At 38.5% G+C, this 21,775-nt stretch overlaps 1 protein-coding gene across 23 annotated transcripts in view; it reads right to left on the bottom strand.

Annotated features, from left to right (window-relative positions):
• Nucleotides 1–21,272, bottom strand: part of PCM1 (pericentriolar material 1) — a 41,301-nt gene extending 20,029 nt beyond the window's left edge. For 4 of the 23 annotated variants that reach the window (XM_068186840.1, XM_068186845.1, XM_068186847.1 and 1 more), the window contains exons 1-19: nucleotides 21,017–21,268; nucleotides 17,308–17,426; nucleotides 16,462–16,707; nucleotides 15,056–15,328; nucleotides 14,364–14,534; nucleotides 14,072–14,188; nucleotides 12,654–12,842; nucleotides 10,559–10,736; nucleotides 9,469–9,578; nucleotides 8,834–9,050; nucleotides 7,380–7,578; nucleotides 6,905–7,081; nucleotides 6,003–6,160; nucleotides 5,578–5,792; nucleotides 3,869–4,020; nucleotides 3,657–3,786; nucleotides 2,838–2,972; nucleotides 2,207–2,400; nucleotides 867–1,067 (exon numbers count right to left, since the gene is read on the bottom strand). In XM_068186840.1, the coding sequence (XP_068042941.1) occupies nucleotides 867–1,067; nucleotides 2,207–2,400; nucleotides 2,838–2,972; nucleotides 3,657–3,786; nucleotides 3,869–4,020; nucleotides 5,578–5,792; nucleotides 6,003–6,160; nucleotides 6,905–7,081; nucleotides 7,380–7,578; nucleotides 8,834–9,050; nucleotides 9,469–9,578; nucleotides 10,559–10,736; nucleotides 12,654–12,842; nucleotides 14,072–14,188; nucleotides 14,364–14,534; nucleotides 15,056–15,328; nucleotides 16,462–16,707; nucleotides 17,308–17,403 (3,158 nt within the window). In that variant the 5' untranslated portion in view covers nucleotides 17,404–17,426; nucleotides 21,017–21,268. Of the gene's footprint in view, nucleotides 1–866; nucleotides 1,068–2,206; nucleotides 2,401–2,837; nucleotides 2,973–3,656; nucleotides 3,787–3,868; nucleotides 4,021–5,577; nucleotides 5,793–6,002; nucleotides 6,161–6,904; nucleotides 7,082–7,379; nucleotides 7,579–8,833; nucleotides 9,051–9,468; nucleotides 9,579–10,558; nucleotides 10,737–12,653; nucleotides 12,843–14,071; nucleotides 14,189–14,363; nucleotides 14,535–15,055; nucleotides 15,329–16,461; nucleotides 16,708–17,307; nucleotides 17,427–21,016 lie in introns of all 23 variants that reach the window. The other 19 variants (XM_068186848.1, XM_068186853.1, XM_068186854.1 and 16 more) reach the window with 15 other exon arrangements.
• Between the last annotated feature and the right edge of the window lie 503 nt (nucleotides 21,273–21,775).

Raw genomic sequence — 21,775 nt, 5'->3', positions numbered from 1 at the left:
ACAAAATCAGATAATTCAGACAACTAATGATACTTCCATTATTCAAATTATGTTTAAGTGGTATATCAAAAATTCATATGGCACAGGCCAGCTAATCACACATGCCATTTTGTCAATCCAACATAATCCTAAACAAATGGAAAACAGGAGCCCCCCCACCTGGCTATGACTGTCAAAAAAAGAATGGCTAACCATGTGTCTGGGTCTTGTTTTTAGTATTTTCCATTACTGCTAACATGTACTCAATGAAAATAGAAGCCACCAACATAATACACTGACAGGTCCAGCCCCTGATTAGCCCACTGTCTACTAAAATCATTTTGGTATCCAAGCCAGAAGAAATAACTGCAGATACATACATTATTTTTAACATGGCATTTTCATTTAATCACACAAATGTTATGAAGGAAGCCAATCAGGCAAACAAGAGTTAAAATTATTCACAATAATTAAGAAATAGTTTTCACCACTACAGAAGTCAGCAATTTAGAAGGAAAAATTTCAGAATTAGTTTTATGCTCTGAACGACTATTTTTGAAGAGACTGATCACAGCAAAAATTTCATATAGACTGGTTATCTTTCAAACTTTTAAAATAAATGGGAACATCAGGAGCCACTGCCATACAACTGGAGAGCTCAACAGCAGATTTTTAATAAGACTGAAAACAAAAGAAATCACAAAGTCAGTTATATGCACTGCAGCTACAAAGATTTAGGCAAGAAACTGCCACTACACACAGCCCCCTAACAAGCAGAATGACATTTTCCTTTGCTGTGAGGATGCCTTGTAGTTAATGAAATGCTTCTTCCACCCTCTTCCAAATACACTCAGACAAGCATCAGATCAACAAATAATGCTACTAACCTATCTTTGTTTCCTTTAACAAAATATACATTTTCTGGTATGTTGTTATTGGGATAAACAGAGAAACTGTCATTCAAACTTGATGCATCTTCTTCCTCTTCTTCTGCCTGACCAACTCCATCAGAGAGATAACCGTCTTCATCTCCATTTTCTTCCTCTAGGGCACACTGGGTAGAACCCCCCCAGGTAGCCATTGTCCTAGTGAAAATTGCAGGGTCAGAGAGAAAAGCAGTGTTTGAAAAAGGAGTATTTTTTTTTCAATTTTATGATGAATTATTAAAACAATCTGTTGACAATTGCAAGTCTATCTGCAATTAATCAAGCCGCACCAAAAAGAATTAAACCATTCTGAACACCAGCAGTAATGTGCCCATATGGCCAAGAAGGCCATTGGCAACCTTGCCTATACCAGGAATAGTGTGGCCAGCAAGATCAGGGAAGTCATTCTTCTCCTGTACTTGGCACAGGTTAGTCTGCGCCTTGAGTGCTGTGTCCTGTTCTGGGCCCTTCAATTAAGGAAGGACGTTGAGATGCTGGAGAATACCCAGAGAAGGGCAACAAGGCTGGTGAAGAGTCTGGATCACAAGTCCTATGAGAAGTGGCTGAGGGAGCTGGGGTTTAGCCTGGAGGAGTTTTAGGTGAGACCCCTCTACAACTGCCTGATCGGACGGTGTAGCCAGGTGAGGGGTCAGCCTCATCTCCAAGGCAACCAGTGACAGGACATGAGGACAATCTTAAGCTGAGTTAGGGAGGGTTTAGGCTGGACATTAGTGATTGACTGGGCATTGGAATGGGCTGTCCAGGGAGATGGTTGAGTCATTGTCCCTGGAGGCATTTAAGGAAAGACTGGATGTGGCACTCAGTGCCATGGTCTCAGTGGCAAGGTGGTGTCAGGTCATAGGCTGGACTCGATCTTCAAGGTCTTTTCAAACCCAGTTGATTCTGTGATTCTCACCAATGCAAACTTGCATTCTGCTTCTAATACTGGGACAGATAAATGAAATTACTGCCTGTATTGGAAATGTATTACTTTACTATGCTATAAAATAGGTAAAGATGAAAAAAAATACTCTGATCATTTGGCATTTTCCATGCATTTTCTTCTTAGGCGATTCTTTTCCCCATTGGTAGAACAGAGGAGACTAAATATGCTGGGACAACCCAAAAAACTGGCAAGTTGCTAAGTAACAGTCACTTCACAAGTCAAGAAACTAATTTCCTGCTCTGTTAAATCATCACATTCAGTGGTCAGATGAACACAGGAAACTGCCCCCAACACTGACATCCTACTAAACAATGGAAGCACCCATTGATGAATAGAGAATAACTTCTGCTCTTACTTTTCAGTCCTGCTCTGCTGTGGAGTACACTGAGCTTCTGACCCTTCACTTTTAAGAGATGCAGCAACAGTAGATATTGTTTCTGCGAGCTCTCTCCTTCTCTGATCTTCAGCCATTAAAGCTTCAAGTTGCTTTCTTCTCTGTCGCAATTCTTCTCTTAAAATCTCATGTCTTCTCATCTCAGACCATAACTGCTTGCAGTAAAATGGAAGAATTAGAATATAATGCTAGCCTAATTTCAGGAAAGAATAAGTAATATCCAGATCAATATTAAAGACAATTTCAGGGGAAAAGGTTAAGAAAGATGCAGAGAAAAATCAGGTTTCAACAAATACTTTCATCATTTTCTCCAAGGATGACCTGCCTAAAGTACACAATATTCAATGTTCATGGTAAAACTTCAAAATCAATTCAACTTTCACATTAATATTTAGTAACAATTGCTGTATTTGGGGGAGAATGTCTTGCCAGTTCAAGTCAGTATTTCCTTCTTTCCAGAAACAAAGTTACACATGCTTTGTTAAAATAGCTACTACTCCACTCCCCAGGCCAGCTACTTAAAATGTGTCCAAGCAACCTGTAACTTCTTTCTAAACCCTTTTTAAGTCACTGCATATCAGGTATGAAATACCTCATTGCCTATTGGTACAGATTCATCACACTCAAATAAAGGCTTGCCAGCTGTGTTACACTCATTCATGGCTGGAGTTGATGTTGCTTGTGTAGTCTGTCTATTTGCTGGGCAGTTACCCAGGCCAGCTGACAACTGAAAGAGAAAGCAAAATGGCAAAATAGAATATAATAACTTTCTAAAACTTACCTGCAGTTAAAACCCAACACAGTTAAGGCATTATAAGGCTAGAAAGTCAGTATCCTGGGAAAGGGATTTTTGAATCAAGGCTAAATATTTATTTCAAAACTTACCTAGGAATCAACAAAATTTATGTATTATTATATAACGTTCTAGATGCACAGTATTGATAATTTACTGCTCACTTCACAGAAAGAAGTTAGTCTTCAAAGAGCATGAAAAACAGTAAAGCCCTGTAGAGTTAAGTTAAAATGCAACAAAGTGTTTCTCACGCTTACAAGACAGCATCGCTCCAAAATACCAGCAAATGACTACTAAGAGAAGTAAAGAAGCAGCGACTGACCAGTATGGACAGACAAATTTCAGGCTAAAAATAAGACAGAAGGTTCTGTATCTTTGAAGACTCTGTCAAGGCTTTTGAAGACAAACCACAGTGAAATTAACCACTGAACAAGAACCACTGAAGAGTGAATGACACAAGCAAAACTCAAGGTTTAAAAATCCACCTACTTACAGTATACAAGTATTACCAATTTTAAGTTTTTTTTTCCAATTTTCATAGGGAAAAAATGGTGAGCAAGATATTTTATGTATCTTTGTTCAACACCTTAAGACAGCAAAGAAATGCATTCTACCTACTTCAAGGTCAGGACAAGCTTTCTGTAACACTTGAATTTTTTCCTGGATTTCAAACAGTTTTCTTCTTTCTTCTTGTAACTGCTTAAGCTCCTGTTGCTGCTGCTGAAGTTTAGCTTCATAGAACTTCTCTCTGTGTAAGTAAGTTATCCACATGTTACTTGGCAAGAAGATGCCTAAAAAGCACAACTCTACCATCCTCTGACAAAGGTTACCTTGCTTTTTCATTCAGTCGCACATCTTTTTTTAACTTGTTGGAACTTGCTCGGACATTGTTTGGTTGTTGCTTTGTCTCTTCCACCTCACCCAACAAGTCACCAATATTAGACGCATTTGCAATTGCCCCTTGAGGTTCTGGATCATCATCCTGAAAGGATGTCAGAAAGGCAATTAGATTATTTCCAAATTGATACAAAAAAATTTAACATATCTAGTTTGTCAAGTTTGTATAGTTTGATTTTTTCAAAACTAATCAGTCTGAATAGCTTTATCTTTAGTACAAATCAAAAACTGAGAAGCCATTATCACCATGGCATCATGACTTTCAGATAAATTGAGTTAATGAGAGAATTTATTTAGCTCAACCTCAATACTGAAACTTCCACTCTAAATACAAATAATTTGTCTCATTTTGGAAGCATAAACCACTAGCCTGTGACTCAGTGGACGGAAAGATACAAGCATATGAAGAAAGAACAAGGAGGAACAGAAGGATACTGAGGTGAACAAGACTGCTTATTTACCACAATCAGTGAACTTAAATATTAACAATAACAAAACTACTCTTGAAAACTGAATCTAAAATATTTTTGAGAAAGTCCTACTGGTTTTCTATACTGCTTTTATTTTTTCATAATTTCTGTATTTTCAGTTCTCAGTTTGAAAATATGAAAGCAGTAGCCACTGCTGTTTTTTTTTTCCAATGTAATCATTCCTCATAAAGACTCTGCTAAACAGGAGAGATAACTGGCAACCAAGAATGACACAGCTCACAGATCTACTGTATCTTTGCTGAGATTACAGAACAAGCCTTGGAAATATGATTGAAGATATGCCATTAACCAGGCTATTTATCAAAGAAGCTGCTGAATCATCTCTAATTCTGATTTAAACCACTGCACAGTTAGCATCTTATATTGATGATAAAAACCAACACTGATCTACATGCTGAGAAATAACACAGGAGTATTATCTTGAAATAACAATATCGTGTTTATATTGTTGCTGTTGTAAAACATAAGTTCCAACTGAGCTTGATTTTAAAGTTCTCACATAAAGCCTTTTCATTTCTGATACACTATGTGTATTCAGTATGCAGACATTACAGCAGATGGTGCTCAAATGTGAGCATTCTGAAGGGACATTAGAGCCATGACATTATGCTGCTAACATCACTAAATTAGTGTGAGATATTCTAAATTAAAAAACAGTTCCAACTTATAGCTGGGCCTTAAAACTCTCAAAATAAATAAAACCACTGCCTCCAAACCAAAATACTGCAAGTCAAATATATTGCAACTTCCACAGATTTTCATGAAAAATGTTCCTTGTTGATTGAACAATGTTGTAAAACCTAGGGCTCAAAAACCTAAACATATTGAATGTTCAGTATAATCTTAAAAATATCTAATATTTTTAAAAATAATACTGATCTATTTCTCGGTTTGTATTTTGTAATCCAGGGCTAAGGTTAAATATAAAGACTACTGTTCTCTTAGGCTAGCATCCTCCAAGAAAATCCCTGAATTGAACCTCAGAAGTAGCACCTTTGAAATCAGAAAAATCAAACAGTATCTCTTTTTCTCTGGACTATAAATAAGCATTTTAAATGTTGCATTAAGCAGTTTTTCCCTATCAGAAGGTACAGATAACATGAAACAATGAACGCTAAATTTTTGTGCACGAGTTTATATTTACAACATACCTGCACCATAGCCGCAAGGTTTTGTAACTGTCTAAGCTTCTGTTTTGCAGCCATAAGCCTATTGATCTTCTGCTCAAACTCGGCATCTCCAGCTACATCACCCAGGCTGCTTCTGTGACTAGACATGGAATCTTCACTAACTCGATCTTCTTCCACTTCATCATCTTCACCTTGGGGTAGATCACGGTGTTTGTCATTCTCCCTGTTATGACAGTCTGGAAACAGGGAGAGGAAACAAAACAATACCGAAGACACATCACTGAACTTCTGCAGTCCACTGTAATTACTGGACATTAGACAAATAATAGCTTAATGAAAAGGCTCTTGAAATTTCTGCTCATCAAACAAGGAGCTCCAAAACTCTGAGCAGCTATCAGAGTTATTTGCACTAAGAAGTAAAATTATTGCAAGATTTTAGCACATACCTAAAGCAGATGACATTTTTAGAGTCCTTATATTAGCAGCAGATCGGTTGTTTATTTCACAGTCTGTATTAAGATGTCTTCCATCTCTGTTATTAGTTCCACACTGTACATTTGAGTTGCTATTTATTTCACTCCAAGTACTGATTCCTTGAGGGTTTCTAGGGTGAAATAAATTACTCATATTAACTTTTTAAAAACTGGTATGGATACAATTTTACTTCAGTCTTCTGCCTAGCTTTTTTACAAATAGGTGCTCTGACCCCTCTCCCTAAAAAAAAAAAAAAAAACAACAAAACCCCCAAACAAGGAAACTTCAACTCCATATAAAATCCGTCCAGACGTTGGGAGGTTTTCCATATTCATCTCTCCAACAGATTCTTTTTTTTTAAAACAATCAAAGCAACATTAAATTATGACCTGCTAGATCTGCAACAATACATTAGGTCTTACAGGTGTATGTCTAGATTATAAAAGCTTTATATGATGCACAGCTAACTGTTCATTTCTACCAGGTGAAGATCCTCAATGCACACAGGTGCCAGACTATAGCTGTCAATGCCTCTGTAAACTAAAGGGTTTTTTACTCCACTCTAGCCTAAGACTAATCTTCTAGTGGAAGTCCATACACATAATTCAGTACTTAAACCCATAGGAATTACAGATTTTTGAAGTCTTATAGCGATTTTCTACATGTTCACACTTCTCTAAATAAATAAGACACCAAGGATTAGATAATTATTAAACATCTGTCTAACAGTTACCTCAAATTAAAAAAACTGTAATTATGTTAATGTAAGAAGCACACATTTAAATTACTTCTGGTTGACTTAAATAAAGTATTTCAGGTTTCCTGAAGTAACAACTCAGCTACAAAGACTTTGGATAACAAAAAATACAACAACCTAATATTTGTAACAGGCTGTGGATCCTCATGTTCAGAATCACTTTCTGATTCTTCTGTTTCTTCCTCCTCCTTAATGTTTTCATTCACAGCATCTGTCATCATATCAGATGTCTGCTCATAGTAGTGAACTAACTCACGTAACTCATTCAGTCTCTTACGAACCTCATTTAGCTTCCTGAGGAGGAAAAAAAGAGTATTTCATCTGTTTTGCCATAGTATACTCATCTATGTAGAGTTAAAAAGAATATGTACTTTTAAGTTCTTAAGAGTTTACTGCCAGTTTCCAAGCTATAAGGATTTCACACTTGAAGCTCCAAATTCAGTTAACTGTATTAGATTGTTTACTAAGTAGTCTGTAATACTAAATTAGGTAAATCAAAACATGGAAATAGTTCCTTAACACACAACTTATTAAAAAAGTAACACTCCAAATTACTAAAGCAAACACTGAAAAAAAATTAAAGAACTTTTACTGAAGCTTTTCTGTTGGATTTAGATTTTCATCCTCTTCACTCTCATTCTGAGAAACCAGGGAATCGGGAGGATAGGGAGCAGATGCCAGACTATTTGTTTCACCGTTGACAACAGTTACTATGCCTACAGGACCAGAAGCAGCTGAAGTTGTACTTCTTTGATCAACACTCCTTTGAGGAGAACCTGAAGCAGGAAAAACTACAGAAAAGAAATACAGCTTATGTGAACAATTCATAATAAGGAATCTGCTTAACTGAATTAAACAAATTAACTAATTAAACTGAATTAAACTATTAAAATGACAGAAAATATTATCAGTAGAACAAAACAGCAGTTAATAACTTCTTTCCTTAGCAAAACAAAAACTGCTTTTCAAGTTTCATTGCATGCAATGTCAATAGGCAGTGAGTAGTAAGGTGGCTTTTGTAAACAAGATTTCAGTTATTCCCTTTCAGCTTTATCAAATGTCAGAAGTAGCTTTCATGCTGTGAATCTGCCCATAGCGATTTTTCAAGGGTTTACTTATGGCTACATTGCTTTTTTATAAAAATTTAAAATCTTAGAATTTTTATCAAAAGAAAAATCCTAGCAAATTTTTCACCTCTAAGTTTTTTTGTCCATTTGCTGTAAAACTAGCTGGATGTTTCTTCCAGCTACACGAAATCATATCCCAATATGTTCACATTATATGCGTTAAATACATACAGAAAAATTAGGGTACAGTAACATAACTATTAAATCAGCCTGTCCTTCTCCAAGTGCATGCTTCAAGGCCTCATTTCTCAATGCTGACCAGAATTTGATGTGATCACCTCTCAGAAGTATCTAGCCACAGGAAAAACGTCACCAGTACAAATGCATTGTTAGAAACAGAGTGCGAGAGCAGCAAATGACAAAATGACAGGTCTGCATCAATAAGCAGAGCACAAAGCCATTAAAAGAAAAGGCCAAAGCTCTAGACCAGTCAGACAGGTAAGGCCCTCTAGAATGGCCTGTGACTGAAGTCCCTGCCATGAGTGCACATGAAAGCCTTTTGACAGAGAGGGAGCAAAGCCATATTGCCATAAAGCTGCAAACTCATGAAGTGCTGAGTACACAAATGCAGACATACTGTGATAATAACACACAAAGCGCAAGTTCATATGGCTCTTTTTTTCACAAGCCAGATGTGGCACAGACAAGCCTTGAAGAAAAAAAAAACTCATCCTCACGTTAGTCATCTTCAGTGTTATAAACCGAAGTGCTAATAGACACTCCTCATCATTACTTGTAAAGTTTTTCGTTAAGACAGAAATTTACACAGCATTAATACCATTTACATTAATATTGCCCCAGCAGTTTTTGTCACTTGCATTTCATTGCCCAATTACAACTGAAATACAACGTTACAAAACATGCACATTAAAAACATGGTATTCATGACAAAAACACAGTTCTGCCTATATTGACTTACAGGAAGAGTTATTTAGATGTTGGTCACGAAGTGTATGAAGTTCTCCTAATAGTTTGTCCATCTTTTGCTTTTTACCCTGCAACATTCGCATCTTGTTAAAAAGCTGTGCCTTCTCATCTGACTGGTGTTCAAGCATTGAAGAGTTTCTGCTTTGTGAAATCTCTCTGGTAAGTGAAAGGCTTTCTGCTTGCCTTCTATTGTCAGGCACAGACTGTGTCTAAAAAGAGTAAATCCATCTTATTCAGAGTACTACAATTAAAGGTAAATAAATTGTAAGAAACAAAAAGCTTTCTTATGGACCTTTTATGTGCAGCACCAGAATCAACACCAAAACAAATAATATTATAAAGGGAAAACACTCTAATGACATCCCAATAATATACTGAGTTAATAATTAAATTGCAGTAAAGAAACTACTTCTCTATACTTCCATGGAAACCCATTAGACTCAAAGCATAGATCAGTCAGCTAATACCCCCTAAGAATTTTCAAGTTTGCTGAGTTTTCCAGTTTGGGGGGAACTCTGATAACTTCACTAGCAAATACAGATGAGCAAGACAAACATTGAACTGCATTGTTAAATAGAATAAGAACTGATAATGGCAAAATCTATACAGTACAATTTCAGGACTAACCTGTGAATCATGAAGTTGGTTGTGAAAGCGTTGAATTAAATCATTCAATTCTTCATTCAGTTCTGATGTAAGACTCACTCCTGAAACACTACCTGTAGTTTCTGTTACAACTGGGCATATGGAAAAGGGGGAAAATAAAAATATTTTTCCACAGCAATGAAATAAAGGCTATTTAAATAAAAATGTGTGGTTTAGCAACATCAATATACAGACCCTTTAAAAATACAGCATGTATTTTTAATTCTGTGTCTTTTCCACCAGCTTTACTCTTGAAAGATGGCTTCTGCTACAAAAATACTACCAAAACAACTCAGAGCTGCTTTGTAAAGGACCATACAAAAGGACTTTAGGCTTGCTCTGTGTTTTGCTAAAAAGTTCAGAGCAAAATGAAAGCAACCAATTTGTCTAAGGCTGATAGAAACTTATTAGAAATAAAACTGCAATTATTTAATATAGCTAAACTGATAACAGTGGAAGTAATTTCCTTTTCTCAAAATAATAAATTAACAGGACACCAAGCTTTCATATTGGTGTAAGCTGCAACATTTACATCTGCAAATGGAGTCTTGGAAGTTCTTTCTTCAAAAAGCTTTATGAGAGAAATAAATTTAAAAGAAAGCTTTTTGCTCTGCCTCAAAGTTCATATTCAAACAATAGTAAATATGCAAGTGGCAGTTGAAAGACCCAAATAATTCTTCCTATTTTCTCCCAAATACAAACCAACAGCTCATAAGAAATGTCAAAAACAAATATTATTTATTTTCCCCAGAGATTATGACTTCATTACACATGCAGTAAAGTTTCACTGTCTTCAAATTTTGCAAACATTTATTTTGCCATAAATTGAATTTGAATCTTAGCATTGAGTAGAGCAATTCTTAGGAGAAAAACTCACACTTCTGGGATTTTACAGGTAAACCGCAATGATTAGCTCTGGGTTTTTAAATGACACATAATTTTATAATGTTACTTTGTCAACTCTTCAGAAAGAGGCTTTGCAATCAAAAAAACCTTTTAAATGTGTATTTCACAATTTAATCATTCAGTCAGCATGCTAACATGATATAAGAGATACCATCATTTCACATACCAGAATCATCCAGGACAGCAATGGCTTGCTCTGCTTTATGCTGCAAAGCAAGAAGAGCTGCCTGTCTTCCTTGAAGAGCCTTTAGTTCCTCCTGCTGTTGTAGCATTCTTTTCAATAAATCGTGCTGTTTCTTCAAGTTCTCCAACTCCTCTTTAGCTTCCTGTTGAGGATCTCTGGCCTGCAAGAGATGGAGCAACATTACCATAACTACAACCATTTACCTGTTGAGAACTAGTAAAAGAAGTGTCAAAGCAAGAACAACTTGCATATAAATTAACAGCCTGGTTAATGGAAAAAAATAAAGAAACAGCTTCACCTTTCTGATAGTCCTTTATCTAAAAATAAACCTCAGACATCCAACAGGAAGAAGCCTGTACCACTAAGACATGCTTATAGCTCCTGAGGGTTTAAGTTTTTTTTTTTCTTTACAAAGACAGTCAGCTGCCCTAATGTGACCCAAAGACTAACCCAAGCCTGCCTCTGTCTTTTAAATCATAACAGAGGGTATTAACCTTTAAGACTGCTAAAGGTAAGCAAGATAAGGCATTGCATCATGGATCTATATAAAACACAAGATGGCAATTGACTTACTGGCCTAAAATCTCTAAAATTTTCAGAAGAATGTTCTGGGTGGTAACTCATTTCTAGCCTATAATGTGTTTAGTTCTGTGCGCTGTATTTATGGCATTGATACTACAATATGCCAGGTGTGGGTAAATCAATTTCATAACAAAAACATGTATAGACCCTGTCTACATTGTTTTCAAACAATATTTTGAAATAGTTCTGAACGAATGAAAGCATGCTGAGCAGTTAAAACATATTAAAACTCAGTTATTTTCCTCATCCTATGCTAATTAGGAGCTGGAGATTTGCATCAAAACTTTTACTCAAATTAATTATTTTAATGAGACATCCACAGTTAAGATCCTGATCCTGTCTGAAGTTGCATAATTGCACTTTGCACATGAAATAAGGGAAAATAACAAGCATTTATAAAGAACACTTCTAAATTGAAAGCATAATCTTCTACCCACATAGTATTAAGTTTCTAAAGTAGAAAATTCAGTCCAAACGCTCTGCATCAAATGTCAGAATAGAAGCAGGCATCTTATTAACTAGTTCTGGGTACTAAGGAATACTCAACTTTCCAGCAGAGAAAGCTGACAACATCCAGACTTCTAAACTCCTCAAAGTGTCACTAAAGATGCACTGCAACTAACACTGATGATTGCTGTTTAAACTCTCACCTTTCATATAAACAGCAGAGTAGAGTCAAAATAGATCACACACTGAAATCAGCTCAGGAAGGAACAAGGGGAAGAAAGGGAACAAGGGTATATGTCTCAGCCTCAATCACCTATTAAATAATCCAGGCTTTATCTAAAGTACAAAATTACTTCAGTTCATGAAAATTGCATTAACAAATTTTTCAAACTTAGTTCTACATTTAGACTAGTAACATTGACAAAACATTAAAGCCTTTTATTTTAGGGGAAAAAAGATTGAATTTAAGACTTTTAAAAAATTAAATCACAGGAAGGACAACAATATAAAAAAGTTCATAATGGGTAAAAAAAGACATTTTAGACACTGTGTCCCTTGAAAGCTTTTCCCTTTCCAACCAAATATTTATATCAACAACTACAGAAAAACATTTGTGGAACAAGTTAAGGCTACTAATTTCTAATTTGTCTTCTGTATTTGGTATTAGTTTAAATGTGCATTGGCAGACTATTAGCGTAACCATGACAAGTGTCTGAAAGTGACATTTACAGCATGTTTTCCCAAGAAAGGAACAACAAAACTTAGAAGGATGATCTATACAAAATCCTAACACCTGCTGTACAGAGTTACATCAATGCTAACAATTCAGAAGAGAAAGTTGTGAAACATTTCTATTCAAAGAAAAAACATTCTAGGCAAAGAAGACTAATTCAGTGAAAAGACAGCTGGATACAGATAGGCAATCCAGTGGGAACAGTCACTGTAAGTAACAAGTACATTTAAAGCAATTAATAAGGGAGATGGGGGAATGGGGAAGACTAGCCTGCATAAACCCTATTTGAGGCTAAAGTAACATTTTGAAGTGTACCTTTGAAAGCAATCCATGATCCTGGCTATTAATCCCAAAAGGCCAGATTTCCCTGTAATTCAGAGCAGCTCTCTCACTTTTCCCTTTAGGGCTTGGTGTAACATCAATGTCTGTAACCTGTTCGTGTGAAGCTGAATTCCCTAGTTTGTCCTCAATGCGGGGCCGACAACTCAAACTAAAAGATACCTCCTATATTGAATAGTTTAGTACGTTAGATTTTGAAAATGTGCTCCAACTTAGCATGCATTTTTAAGTTACAAACCTACCCACTTTATCTTGTCAAATAATGAAAAATAATATCTAATAACATATGCTAAAGAGCAAAGACAGTATTAGTCACTCTTTGAATTTGCACAACAATAAAGCTCCATATAGCAATCAACATTATACAACCAGAAGTACGCATTCTGCATGTAAAATATTCAAGCTGCATATAAAGAGAGCTTAGGTGCAAAATTAAGAGCCAAACAAAAAACTTAAGCACAAATTTTGCAAATATTGAGACAATACCAGTTTACATGGACAATTCTTATAAAACATACTTTTTTCTGCATTTTCCAAATTTAATTTTTTTTAAGTTAAAAGTGCATCTTCCATGTCTAACATTTTATTTCCTTACAGAGATAGAAAGAGTTCTTATAAAGCTAAAAATAATTACAAAAGCTTCTTAATGTTTTAACTGTTTTATTTCCAAGTAGGCAAATTCTCCTTATCCATAGGACATTCAGTGTGCTAACTGGCCAGAAAGAGTACCTGCTCTCTGGTACTTGTCCTCAGTGTAACAGAAAGGAAGACACAATACTTAAGTTATTAAAATGCTGTTGTATCTACTACAAGATATGTTTACCATGTTAAAAAGAAAAACTTTTATAAATAGAAAGGAAGACTGGACTGTTTATCCCAGCACTAAATTCAGAACACATTTTCTGAAGAGGTGCCCATCTTTCCAAAAAATGAGAGAAACTTCTGTGTTAGGTCAATACTTCTATCTTATCACTAGAAAGATGCTTGGACAATGGCCTACAAATGATACATTTCTAACTCTCCCCTCACCCAACCCCCAAAAATTTTCCCCACTAACAGAAACAAACCTAAAGATGAAAAATTGTATGGAAAGGTATTTCTTCCTACAAGAAGTGAGTGAATTCTCTGCCGAAGTACACATTTAACTCTTCATTGTACTTTGAAGAAAGAATAAAGATTTAAAAGATTCTTCAGCTTGTTGTTGTGACAGAATCATTACGTTTTTTCTCATATTAAAAAAATAAATCCACACATGCATGGACACCTTCTGAACAGAGTGCTTGGGGATTTACTGTTTTTCAACTGAACTGCAGATTATGCCACTATCATAAGACCCATGAAAAAAACCAAAACGAAGCAGTCATTTCTACCTCAATTGCTAAAAGGCAGCTTACCGTGGTATCTGAAGCCTCAGACTGCACATCAATGTTTAGCGATGTGCTCTCACCTACAGAACCAGATCCCACAGCTGAATCTATAGTCCGAACATCATCCTCCTCATTTTCTCTAGCCTGAAATATTTCATTGGCACAAATCAACAGCTATTATAAGGGGCAGTAAAAATGAATTATGGAAGGTACTACATACCAAAATCAACACCCTCAGTAGCACCACCAAAACATAAATGGTCAACTCCTAAAAAAAGCTTACAGTGCAGAAACAAACATATTATGTTCTCAAACTTACAAGCATCTTTTGTAAAAATTTCAGATAGGATTTCTCCTGCTCTTTAAGGTCATCTATAAGGTGTGATAAACGCTCAACATTGGCCGATCTTTCATTTTTCTCTACAAGATCATCCCGCATGGAGCTGGCCTTAGCAATATAGTCGCGAATCTGAACTAGTCTGCTCACAATCTGCAAAGACACTGAAGTTACTGAATGCATTCAGCTACAACTGCAACGTATTCAATACACAAGACACAGTGATAGCAACAGCAAAGGAGTAATGAAAGGGGGATATATTAGTATTTTCACTCCTCCGAGCACTTCCTCAAGTGGTTAAAAGTCAACGGCCTTTATAAGGATAGATTCACACGTGTGGGAAGTTGCAAGGCTGAAGCACAGCTTCTGGTCAACACAGGCTAAAACACAACTGAGCTCATCAACATAGGAAAACAGTCAACTGTGAGAGAACTTTCTGAAGCCATATAAAAGGCAACCAACCTCTAAAATGAAAATTATTATTACTTCTGTTACCAGCAAGCAGATTTCCAAAGAACAGTAGATGATTAAGTTTGGTTTCACATTTTCTTCAAGTTCCAGAAGAGTAGGAAGTTAAACATTTCCAAAAAAGATTAATACTTTGAAGAGATTTAGAAAGCAGCACTGAAGATTAAGAGACAGTATTTTGTAGACTTTATAGGCTGTGTAAATACCTGGCTACTATCCATCGCTTGCTCTCCCCTTCCATCTTCTTGAGCAGACACTTGACAATTTTGCAAGAAATCCTTGCTTAGAGCAGCTCCAAACAACTCTTTACATTGCGCTGATACCCCACCTTCCTTTTTTTGGGAACCTGAGGCAGGATCTTTGCTTTTGTTAGTGTTAATCTGCAGTGACAGGAAGTTGAATGGTTTTTTGTTTTCATTAAGTTGACGTTTGTTATTAGCAGCCGTTGCCCTGCCTTGAGAATCACTTCCAATGCTTCTCTATATACAAACAAAAGAAAGAACAAATGTTTTATTTTTCATCCAATATGTTCTCAAACTGCTTCATTCCCCTCTTGTATTACTATTTCTACAGTATTATTAGACTGATTTTAAAGTTACCTAATCAGTCACCAATTGGCCAAAAGTTAGCTGAAGACAGTGCCAATAATATTTTGCCATAAAATTTTCAGAAAGTAAATCCATCCTCCCAGAACAATGAGGACCAAAAACATTCTGTAGTTTCTCAGTACTTAATTCCTCATTTTTGCTGTGACCTCGACCTTTACTGTAGCAAAAAACATTCTACTACTTCAAGAACATTTGAGAAAAGAACACTAATAAAAGAGCAACATACTCCTGTGCAGAACAGAAGACCTCAGAACTTCAGCTTTTCTTTAAAACTTTGTGAATAGCAACACGTTGCCCTAACATACATTTGAGGAAGAAGTTATGCCCAGCCTTTAAACTGTAAGTCAGCACAATGAATCACGTTGAAAAGAATCTTCACAACCAAAGAAGTCAGCAACAACCTTTGGTTAAGATGAACTAGCCTCTGTTCTGAAACTGTTAACACAAATTTATGCCTTGTTCCAACAGAATCAATCCCTCATACTTGTCCTTAGTTTTGGACAAGGGAAGGATGAATGCACTGTATTTCCAAAAAAAGTAGTTATGGATCAAGAATTTGTGCCATAACATTCTCTACTCTACTGAGGAGCAGTTTTTAATGACACTTCTCTGCTTAATCCACAAGGGTAACAATGTTCAGGATCACAAACTGGCAGTTCAAGAACAGGCTTTCAAAATAAGGTAACAGCTATTTTCAAGTAGCATACAAGTATCATGAGTAAGAAATACTGCTTTGAGGACACAGGAATTTGTTAATGGCTGACAGCAAGAAAGTGAAGACAGCTATCACACAAACAGAGAAAGCCATAGTCCTGAACTTTCCCTTAATTTCTGAAGTTCAAAATCAGAATTTTGATTTGGTTGTCATGGTGCCTGTAAGTTTTTTTTGTTTTTTAACCTTGATCACTTATGAAAGGATTCTTTACTCATCTGTCACTTTATTAAGAAATAAATGAATACATTTTGGAGTCACATTTCTAGTGGGAGCTAGTATTCATACAAACCTGATCCAGATCACTGAAGTTTATTCTTTGTTTAAGCCTTTCTAGTTCAGCCTGCTCTGGAACAGACATCTGAGTCATGTATCGAGCATGAGGAAAGCTATGAGAAGTTCTGGTCTTGCGTCGTTCCATTCCAGGTGAAGATTCTGGAGATATGTCATTAGTAAGTCTTGTTTCACCTTCCCCACTAAGCTTTTTCTTGTTTTTCTCTGAAGATCTGTTTGCTTTCTTCTGTTGACCTCCCCAGTCCTTAAGGGGAAGGAGAGAGAAGAAAAATCCTATTTGTTATCCACACAGACAAAAAGCAAATGTTTGCATTCTGTGAGAGGGTTTACTTCCATTTTAGAAGTAAAAATAGCAAGACACATTGAAATAAGCTCTAAGTTTTCTAGATGAAACGTCACTTTACAAAATAAAATTTTCTCTACTGCATAATTAAAAATAGCTTGGCAGAAAACTTTAAATCCATTTCATCCAAAATGTATTAAGTTAACTTCAACTGAAGCTCAAATTGTATTTTTCTTCTTTGCTGGGACTCCTTCACTTTCAGGAGTTCAGAACTTTTTATATTATAGCTTTCACTTTCCTGTCACCTACAATGTTTTTGTGTCTAGCTACTGTATTTACCCAAAATGCTTGCCATAAATACCTCTGTAGACATCACAATCTCTGAATTACACCCATTGCTTGCTTACATCTACCTCAGGTTTTCCAGGTAAAGCTGCACTGGATGCAAAACCATGCATGATGAGCCTTATGGGTTTGCATTGTTACCTGCCACTAACAGAATCTAGCTGGTAGTTCTAATGTACAGCATCAAATGCAACAAAAAGAAGAGAATAATTTTACTGTGTTGTTCAGCCGGTCGTCAAGGCTCTCATTGCTCCAGCTGGGCAAGTCCTGATCATTCATGCCTTCTTCAAAGGGACCACCTCCTGTTGCCATGACAAGTGATCAATAAAAGCAATCTGTATGAAGGAGTTGAAAGAAACGTGCTGTATTAAAATCAGTTTACATAGAAAATTTTAAAGATTCGTGATCTGAGAAGACAACTACAAATTCATTATAAGATGAAAACACAAAGCCATTTAGGAAACTAAACTCCCCATTTACTATGCTCTGTTACTAGAAACGTATCAATGAGAAGAACACAGAAACTGGCATTAAAAAATAAAGAAATAGTAGTTGTGGGTTTGGGGCTTTTAAAGCTCTGATCTATGAAAGAAAGTTGGGTGGTTTTGTTTTGGTTTTTTTTGAGGGTTTCAATTCTCCTCACTTTATAACAAACTTTACAGTGCTCAGAAAGGCTGCTTTGTAATTCATAAAGCCTACACTTTCAGGCCCAGGGTGATGTCTGTTCAATACAGTAAGTGACTGGAGATGCAGTATGTCAAACTTTCACATTCATTTTAATACTGAGATATTGAAAACAGAGTACTGAAAAAACACAAGGAAAACAGACGTCAGTGAAAGGATTTTTACTTTCATTACCACTCGTCAAGCTATTTAAGCAGGGAATGACCTGCCACTTACAGTTTCTACCAAAACCAAACAAAACAACATGTGTTTTGTAGAGCTTAGCTGCTCTCAGTCAGTGTCACACTGTGCAATATAAAGCAACTTAAATGTTGGAAGTTTTCATTTTCACTTCTTGTTTTGACATTAGAACAAAAAAAATTGTTAAAGTTGAAAAATCAGAAAAAGTAATCCTTTATGATATTAAAATTAGATTAGCCTGTTCCAAAAGGTGAAGAATACATAGCTAACTATATTTGCTAAGTGCTGCTGGCACAATTCCACTGCAGAAAGCTACAAAAATTACCTATGAAGAACTGTAACAGATGCAGAAGAAAAGCAGCCTTGCTGAGATTTACTTTTTCCTGCTCATTTCCACCACAATGTTAGGACATAACCCTGAGCTTAAATGAAAAAAATAAAAATATAGAAGTTGATAGGAACCACTTTCTCATCATTTTACTGCAACTATCTAATACTAATTTTCACAGTGTGCAGGTGAAGAAATCACCCAAAACTAAAGATTAGGAAGTATTTAGGAAGCTTGTTGGTTTTTTTTTTTTTCATATCAGTTCCAGAAAGGAAAACAGATTAATCTTGAACTAAGTTTAAAAGCTGTCCTAGTACACCTATCCTGCTTAGGTATAGGATTCAATCAAAATCCCACAGTACAGCCCTCTCAAGAGGCACACTTACAAAGCTGTATTCCTATGCAAACACAGCCAGTTACTAAATCATAAAGGAAATGGGATCTACCAGGCATGCTCTTTACACCATAACCACATCTCCACTCAGCAGTGCGCCAGCCCAGGTCACAGTAACGCAGTTCGGAGTCATTCCACTTCTGCTTCTCACAGCCACGATCACAACACACCCAGAACAGGTGTAAGAGCCTGCTGCTTTGGCAACTATGCCCTGCTGTCCCTGCACAAGCACTCCTACTCCCTTCTTCATCCCACCTGAAGTGCCCACCAGGCCATGCAAACAGAGGGTACATCCTATAAAAAGCTCACGCTAAAACTTCCGAGCATTCAAAGCCAATGCATAGTGATCAGTTTAAAAACAGCCATGATTTTAACGAACTATCTTCAATTACAGATCAACTGTTCAGCTTTGTAGATGTGTAAGACCCAACATTTCAACAGACACTGTGTCCTGACCTATGTCACTGAGCATAATGAGGAAGATTAGAGGCCATCTGGGTTTACAGTCCAATTCTGTAAGCTGTTTCCTCATCATCACGTTATATAATTCTACTAAAACCGTAGCAAAAGTGGTTTTTCCCTATCTTCCACTGTAAAAAGAAGTGGCAGTATTCATCTTTACATAATACAAGTAACTACTCACACTTATTTCTTTTAAAGCTTTCACAAAACCTGTTCTCAACTATCTTTGCTGTAGGAGACTCTCACTACCTCTGAAGTAATTCACTGCCCCAGATGGAATATTGTGAATAACAGGACTCTCAAACAAGAAGACCCAGCATACAACAACATGCCCTGATAAACACAGCTCAAAAATAGCAGTATCTTCATTATTTCCAGCAAGTGGATTTTAAAGTGTTCTAACAGAAGCATCCCCTTACCAAAAAGAAAGTTTCTAAACATTTCTATCATACTCTTAGATACCTCCAAATGAACTATAATCAAGCAAGTTTAAGGTCCAAAAGCTCTGATGGTATATTACCTCTTTAACTCAGTTGAAAAGCACAAAGAGGTTCAGCTAGGTTTTTTCTTCTTTCACATGAAGCTGTGCTTTCCACCTCCACATACACATTTCACCAATATGGATTTTTTCTTTGTTTTCACTATACCAGCTATTTCTACAAAAAATCCCCTTCTAAAAGCTTTGCTATCTTCCCATTATCCACCTATCTACCTACAGCAACCTATTGTCAATTTCAGGCTCTTGCAAGTCACAGGATCTGTATAAAAGCTTTTGAGCACATGCCTACTACCGTACAATATTTATGAGGGATTTGAGAGAAAAAAAAGACTTTCAACTATACTTTCTACAGAAATAATAACTTCAGATAACATGCAGAATTATAGGCAAAACATGTAAGATTATAATCAAAACATTCTGCACATGTATCAGCAATATGCAGATGGCACAGAAGAAACAAAACACGCAAGCAAAACAAAGGTATGTACTTCAAAAGGCTTTTTTTCTACAGTAAAGATGCTCTTGAGAATTTTTTCCTATAGCACTCATGTGAACGCTGGGGCTCTCTAGAGCACCTAACACTGCAAAGAGAAAACTTTTGACAAGTAAAAAAAATTAAATGGAAAACAGGAAGTCGCAAAAAGCCATCATAGCACCATAAAGACTGAAAATAGGGTCAAACATTTCTTTTTAAGTTTAGTTTTTTAAGAAGTACGCTCCTCAATGGACATTAACTCCTTAAAAGCAAACCATACAGCACCATCACACAGGAGCAGCCAGCAGAGTAAATCCTCTCCCGCCGCACCGGACAGCGCTCACACGAGCCGCACACTCACCCACCCTGGCTATGGGCGGTGTGTCCGCACTTCCAGCTTCCAGCGCCGGGGCCTCCCGAGCGCCCGCAGGCTCCGCCGTCCCGACCCGCTCCCGACGGCGGGCGCCGAGCGCAGGCCCGGCGGGGCCGGCGGAGCGAGCGACGGCCCGGCGGTTCTGCCGGCCGCTCCGCTCGCTGCCTGAGGCGGGCGACGCGCTCCTGGACCGGGGGCGGCGGGCAGAGATCCCGCTCCTTCCCGGCGCCAAATCCCGGGCGCCGCGGGCTGCGTGGGGAGGCGGGCTCTGCTCAAGGCGCCTCCACTGCCGCGAACGCGGCAGCGTCTCCTTGGAGAGCGAATAACGCGCCCTGCCCTGGGCGAGGGGCGCGGCCCGCACAGCCCGCTGCTACCGCACGATTTCCCCGCCGCCCCGCGCCTGCCTCCGAGCCCACTGCCCGACCCTCGCGGGCCGCCGCCCTGCCCCGCCGCCCGGCCCCGCCGCCACCAGGGGAAAGGGACGAGGAAGGGGCAGAGCGCCGCGCGAGGGGCAGGGGAAGGCGGCTCACCCCGCGCCGGAGGGGAGGTCACCCGGCCTGGCTCCTCCTCCACCGCCGGCCGCCACTCGCGGGGCCCGGGCCGCCCAGGCGAACGTTTCGCCTTCGGGCAGCGGATGAGCGGCGCGGCCTCGCTTCGCCCGACGCGGCGGGACTGGGCTGGCGGAGGCGCTCACGACGCTCCTGCCTCAGCCACCGCCGCCATCTTGGGCCGCCACTCCGCCGGGGGCGCGGGGGGCGGTTCCTGGCGGACGGGTACACACACAGAGGGACGGACAGACAGACAGACAGACGGACGGACGGACGGACGGACACTCACCGTTACCTCGTAACCTCCGCCCTCCCAGGCCCTTCCACTGCGCGCGCCCCGCCCGACCTGGACCGCGGGGCGCCCCAGGATCCCCGGCGGTTGCGCCGGGGCTGTCGGGAGAAGAGCGGTGGGCGAAGAAACTCCAACTCCCAACGTGCATTGTGCGGGGGACGCGGCGCCCCCAGGGCCGGCGGCGGTGCCTCCTGGGAATGGTAGTTTTCCACTCAGGGCAGGCCCCGCCCCATGGCAGGACTGGGGCGCGTCCACCGTGGTCGTGCGGCCGGCGGAGAGTGCCCGAGCGTGTTTTCCTTGCAAAATAAAATACGAAAACGGCGATGAGCTCTGTAAATGCTTTTGCCTGATTGGAAGAAGAGTGAAATCACGTCGAAACCCTAAGCGTGGGCGAGGATCGGTTCTAGCCCACGTTTGCTGCAGTGTCGACTACTCTGTTCCTGTCAGAC

Source organism: Anomalospiza imberbis, chromosome 4 (genome assembly GCF_031753505.1).
Source record: "Anomalospiza imberbis isolate Cuckoo-Finch-1a 21T00152 chromosome 4, ASM3175350v1, whole genome shotgun sequence".
NCBI classification, from domain to species: domain Eukaryota; kingdom Metazoa; phylum Chordata; class Aves; order Passeriformes; family Viduidae; genus Anomalospiza; species Anomalospiza imberbis.
Note: the sequence above shows the minus strand (reverse complement) of the source record. Positions and strands in the feature narration are given on the sequence as shown.